We start from the raw sequence: 5195 nt of genomic DNA, 5'->3' as shown, positions 1-5195 counted from the left end.
CGTTTCTCATCATGAGGTTCACCAAAGTTAGTGGTTCAATGGCTAACTATTTGTACCACAGCAATAAGGGCATAAACTTCTTTTTCACAAGATATAATAGTACTCGAATTTAAGTTGCGAGGAGGGAAGAGTTTAAACGTAGGTTGCAATGGCTTGAAAATGAAGCCTTATTCACCAAGAGAATACACCAGTTCTCCTAAAAAACAAAAAAAAAAAAAAAAAAACAATAAGGAAACAAAATTATAAATGAAGAAGACATTAAAATTCGTTGTAAGGACAATGGATTCACAGAACTTACCAGTTAACGTGGAAGTGTTTTGTATCCTAGAATAATGCTGACAGAGAACTAAAAATAAGAGCATTACAGAAAAGTAAGAAAAAATAGAAGAAAAAGGTGGCTCTCCAAGTAAATGATGCTTACATATAGTTCTTACTCAGACAGCCATGGCTTTGTCAATAACTCTCCTCTCTAAGTTCATATACTAATATTTGACTCATTAACAATTAATTAATCTTCTTAATTTCCTTCCAAGTTGTTATTACTGCATGGACTCATTGTCTTGCTCTACTTCAGAAGCAGGTTCATCTTCCTCTTCAAAGCCATCAATTCCATAAGCTGCATGCCCATTCCCAAAAGCCTTGATATGATCTTTAAGAGATCTCTTGTGCTTAAAATCAGAGCCACAAATGCAATACCAAAGCTTGCCACAATTCTTCTCATGGGTTCTCCAATCCCCCCTCACCGCAAACGCCTTGCCACATTTTCTACACATGAAGGGCTTGATTCCATGTTTCCTCTTGTAATGTGTTTGAAGGGTTCTGAAGTCTTTCAGTGGCTTTGCTCTCGGATGATCGATGTTGTTCCTGCAACCTGGTGTGCAACAATAGCAAGGAAGCCTAAGCATTCCTGTTGGTTGAGTGCCTCTCAAAGATTCAGGCCCTTTTCTATACTGAGATCCATGCCCCCACATATGCATCTACAATTATGTATATAGGGATCACGACCAAAAAATTAGAAAGGTGAAAATTAGTACTCAGTGAATTCCAAACCACGCATATAAACTATAAATAATTAAAAGAAACAAAAATAACTAAATTGCTGCCCTCGCAGAATATAAGCCTGTGATAAGGCTTCTAGTAAATTAGTCATGTGTTATTCATGAATTCCAAGATTAACTATGAGTTTGTTAGTTATCCATAATTTCAGTTCTACACATGAAAGAAAAATTGTAACAAACTGCTACAAGAAAGGTGCAAATATTTGGGAATTAAAATTTCAAATACTTGGGAATTAAAATTTAGGCTTTGTTATATATTCAAACAAAAGGATCTCCTTACAAATGCTATTTCTAGGAGAGTTAAATGTCACAATGAAAAATGTTAGAGAGACCAAATTTGCAAACCAAATGATGTAGTTGTTGATGATTGGATTATTATTTAAGCGTTGATTAATGTCTTATTGATGACATCATTTGATTTGCAAATTTGATTTTAAAATTTTGGTCTCTATAGTGAATTAATGTTTGTGCCTATTACTTAAAAAGGTAATTAAGTAATAACAAAAGAAACAGATATATAACTTATGAGTTTGAAGATTAAATTTGTGGATATAGAGTTTTCTCTTTTAACAAAAGGAAAAAACCCAGTATGGGTAATGAAGGATTAAGCAAGCAGAACACACACCCCAACCCTTAAACATCAGCGCCAGTCAAAATTCATTAGATAATATAGAGTTTTGATATTACTATGTATGGGGGTTTTGATGCCCAAAAACTGTTTAGTTGCGGACTGAAGGTCCACAAAGAGAAACTAATTTGTTAATGGAATAATGTCATGAACTGGCCCCTCTGATAAAAACACTGCAAGATTTTTCAGCTCCTGCCATTATATGTTTGAGCACAAACTCCAAAGTACTAAAGGCATAAGGAACATTGCCTGTGGTGTTCAATCACATGATGGGGGAGGTACTGCTCATAGCCTCAGTTGAATCAGAAAGATTTACTCAGCCCCAATTCCCAGAACCATGCAAAAAAAGGTAGATGATGATAATTCAAGTTTTTTTAAAATGTAAATTATGAAAATATAAAATAAAAAAGAAAAAGCTCCAATATAATTTTTTCCCTTACAAGTCCAAGCATAGGATGATACTTGAGGCAAGAAAATAAAAGAAATAAAAAAGCTGAGCACATTTTGACTGATTTTTATCCTTAAATTATGAGAGGAGGAAAACAAAAACAAAAACAAAGAGAATAAAAGCCTGATCTAAAAAAAATATGAAGAGAGAGAGAGAGAGAGGGAGAGGGAGGAGAAAAGGGAAAATGGTTTCTGGGGCCATGGTTTTGCTGGCGCATCAAGAAATTTTCTTGATTAATATATTTAATTTTAAACTATTTTTGGTTCAAAAAATAAAAATATTGAGATTTACCTGCATGTTATTGTATCTGTTGAAGGTCTTGTAGCAAACAGGGCAAGAAAACTGGGTAGGACCTATGAGAATCTGAGAAGGGGTAGGGATCCAGTACTGACCCTTGTTCAACCTGCAACTCATGGGGTACCCTGCAGAATCATGATCTCCATGATCTGATTTTTCATGATGAGTACTGTTATTGCTCATCTCTGATGAGGAAGAATTAGCTGCAGCAGAAAGCACAGAAGCCATTTCAGCAGCGCTAGGGTTTGGCAATCCTATGTGCAGTGTCACACTCGCATCGTCTTCACCGTCACCATCTTCCTCATCTTGTTGATCTTTAAAGTGCTGATGATCTTCAAGGTGATGTTGTTGTTGATCTTCATGATCGCGGTGGTGATGGTGTTGGTTTGTTGGGTTCAGGCGGCTGAGGAGGGGGAGGGCTTCTCTGAGAGGAGGAGAAGGGGGTCTAGTGTTAAGGATTTGTTGGTGGGTAGGGAAGTAAAAAGAGTGGTTTTGGTTGAGGAAGAAGTTGTGAGCATAGGAAGGAGAAGATTGTGAAGCATGAGGAGGCGGCTGAGGGTTTGAAGGTGGTGGTTCATGTTCATGGTGACGATGAAGAGGGTTGAATTTGAACAGACCTGGGAAGAAATTTGATGAGTAGGGGTAGTCAGCCATGGTTAATTAAAAAGGGTAGTACACTACAGTATAAGAGGAGGGGAATAGTTTGCTGGGGTGACCTTGCGTTTATAGAGAGAGAGAGAGAGAGAGAGAGAGAGAGAGAGAGAGAGAGAGTACAAGATGACCGAAGGGAGTGGACGGTGGAGAGCCGAGTTATTAAAGTAGTACAACAGAGTAAAGAAGTAGTAAAGGCAAGGGAAAAGGGGAAATAGAATCACCTAGTGAAGAACAAATACAACCCAAAAATAAATAACCAATCTAATTCATTTTGATTAAAAAGGAATTTAGTTCTATTTGATTGATACTATACAGAAAGTATATGTGGAATCTATAGCATATATTTGAGACAGTCACCAATTAGAGTTGTGCAGAATGTGTACATGTGTGTACCTCGTTATCAAATAACAATGTTTTGATAAAATTAGTATTGAGACTTGTCTAGCCAGTTTTTTTAGACGAGGCTATCAATAAAACGTCTCTGCCCAGTAAGAGTGGACTATAGACTAGCATAGGCGTTTGGGAGGCATGTCTAGGCGCCTGAGGCGTTATCGAGGCACAACCTGGGCATTTGGATTAAAAAAAAAAAACCAAACCCCAAACGATGCCGTTTTGGACAGAATTTTTATAAAAATCATGCTAATTTTATGTTTCTAACTTATTTTCTATTATTTTATTATATGACTTTATGATGTGAATTATAGAAATAATAATAGTTAAAATATTTGATTACTTGCCAATTAGTGCCACGCTGACACGCCCTGATCCTGATATCCCCAAATATCAAGATAGGCACCTGTTGGCCAACTCCTGAAGGTGACGAAACCATTTTAAACATGTATGCGAATAAAATACGTAATTAGAAAGAAATATACTAATGTAGAATTGTGTTCAGAGCATACAACTACTCAAGAATAATATGAGTGAATTATTATAAAAGGTACGAATAAAGGAATGGGATCTACACTGAGAAGACTCGAAGATACCTATGCGGAAGTGCCTTGACGCTGGGATTGTATGCCTCGAATCTATCTCCTAAGGGGGCGCAAAACAAAAGGGTGAGTGGACCAAAGTTTACAATAATAATACTAATAATAAGAAAATCATTTTCTTTATGAACATACTAACCCCCTGTTTTGAAAACGTACATAATACCACATAATAGGTTTTCGAAAAACTCTAGCATGCCATGAAAAACATTCGTAAAACAAGTACGTGAAATCCAGTGCTTAGTAAAATCCTTCGAACCGTCGAAAACCCAAAAAATGGTGCCACTCAATTTGATGTCCAAGCGAACTCCGACACTTCAGCCACTGCTTGGGCTTTGTTCTTGGGTTCAAGAGGAGTGGATTGATGGTGGTGGTTGCTAGTGAAGGCTGCAAGATCAGTGAATCGCCGTTTGTGGTGCTCTCGGACCCCACCTGTCGTTCTTCGTGATACGGGACCAAAACCACGTCAATCTTGGGTGGAAAATGGATAGGGAAGGCCAGTGTGAAGTTTCTAGGTGGAGGCTCAGTGAAACGGGTCAAAGGGATGACCCAGGTTAGCTGGTTCCCCTCCTTTCTCCTTTTTCCTTTCTCTCCTCTCCCATTGGTTCACTTTCTTCCCCTATTTCCCGATTGGACGTCACACCCCTCTTTTCTCTCCTCTTCTTTCCATCACAACCATATACGTGGCTTCCAGATTGCTACTCCAGTAAATCTGGAGCCTTCTAGATTTATGGTCAAATGACCATTTTGCCCTCAACTTTGTTCGTTTATAACTCTTTCGTTATAACTCCAAATTACATTCCGTTTGCACCCACGTGTTCGTAACGATGAGTACTACCAGAATACGCCAAGGAAACGAATCTTATGTGACATGACAAGGCGGTCAACAAAATTCAACGCTTTTGCCTCGATGGACATTTTCGTAAATTCATGCTTTAAAAGTATAAAAACCGTAATATTTGGGGACGGGTCGTTACATACGGTTTAGTGGTATTCTTCTTTACTTGTAAGTGAGAGGTCTTAGGTTTGATTGTTGCCAAAGACGAATTTGAACTACATTATTGCTAGTCCATTGTGAGGCTAGGCCTACCCCTCTCTCTTAGTGTAGATAATATCGTTTG

General features: G+C 37.8%; 1 protein-coding gene across 1 annotated transcript; it reads right to left on the bottom strand.

Moving 5' to 3' along the window:
• Positions 1-264: 264 nt before the first annotated feature.
• LOC137713584 (zinc finger protein WIP2) lies at positions 265-3238 on the bottom strand. Its single transcript, XM_068452898.2, has 2 exons — positions 2426-3238; positions 265-977 (listed from the first exon to the last, which is right to left on the bottom strand). Exons 1-2 carry the CDS (start codon positions 3083-3085, stop codon positions 540-542), a joined length of 1098 nt encoding a protein of 365 aa, XP_068308999.2. The 5' UTR covers positions 3086-3238; the 3' UTR covers positions 265-539.
• Between the last annotated feature and the right edge of the window lie 1957 nt (positions 3239-5195).

Source organism: Pyrus communis, chromosome 14, assembly GCF_041283825.1.
Source record: "Pyrus communis isolate YQ-2024b chromosome 14, ASM4128382v1, whole genome shotgun sequence".
NCBI classification, from domain to species: Eukaryota; Viridiplantae; Streptophyta; class Magnoliopsida; order Rosales; family Rosaceae; genus Pyrus; species Pyrus communis.
Note: the sequence above shows the minus strand (reverse complement) of the source record. Positions and strands in the feature narration are given on the sequence as shown.

Excerpts from the sequence above, each read along its gene's own strand:
- LOC137713584 (XM_068452898.2), bottom strand. The coding sequence starts at position 3,085 with ATGGCTGACTACCCCTACTCATCAAATTTCTTCCCAGGTCTGTTCAAA. Across the intron at positions 978-2,425 it reads ACAGATACAATAACATGCAG|ATGCATATGTGGGGGCATGG; the intron begins GTAAATCTCAAT and ends ACATAATTGTAG.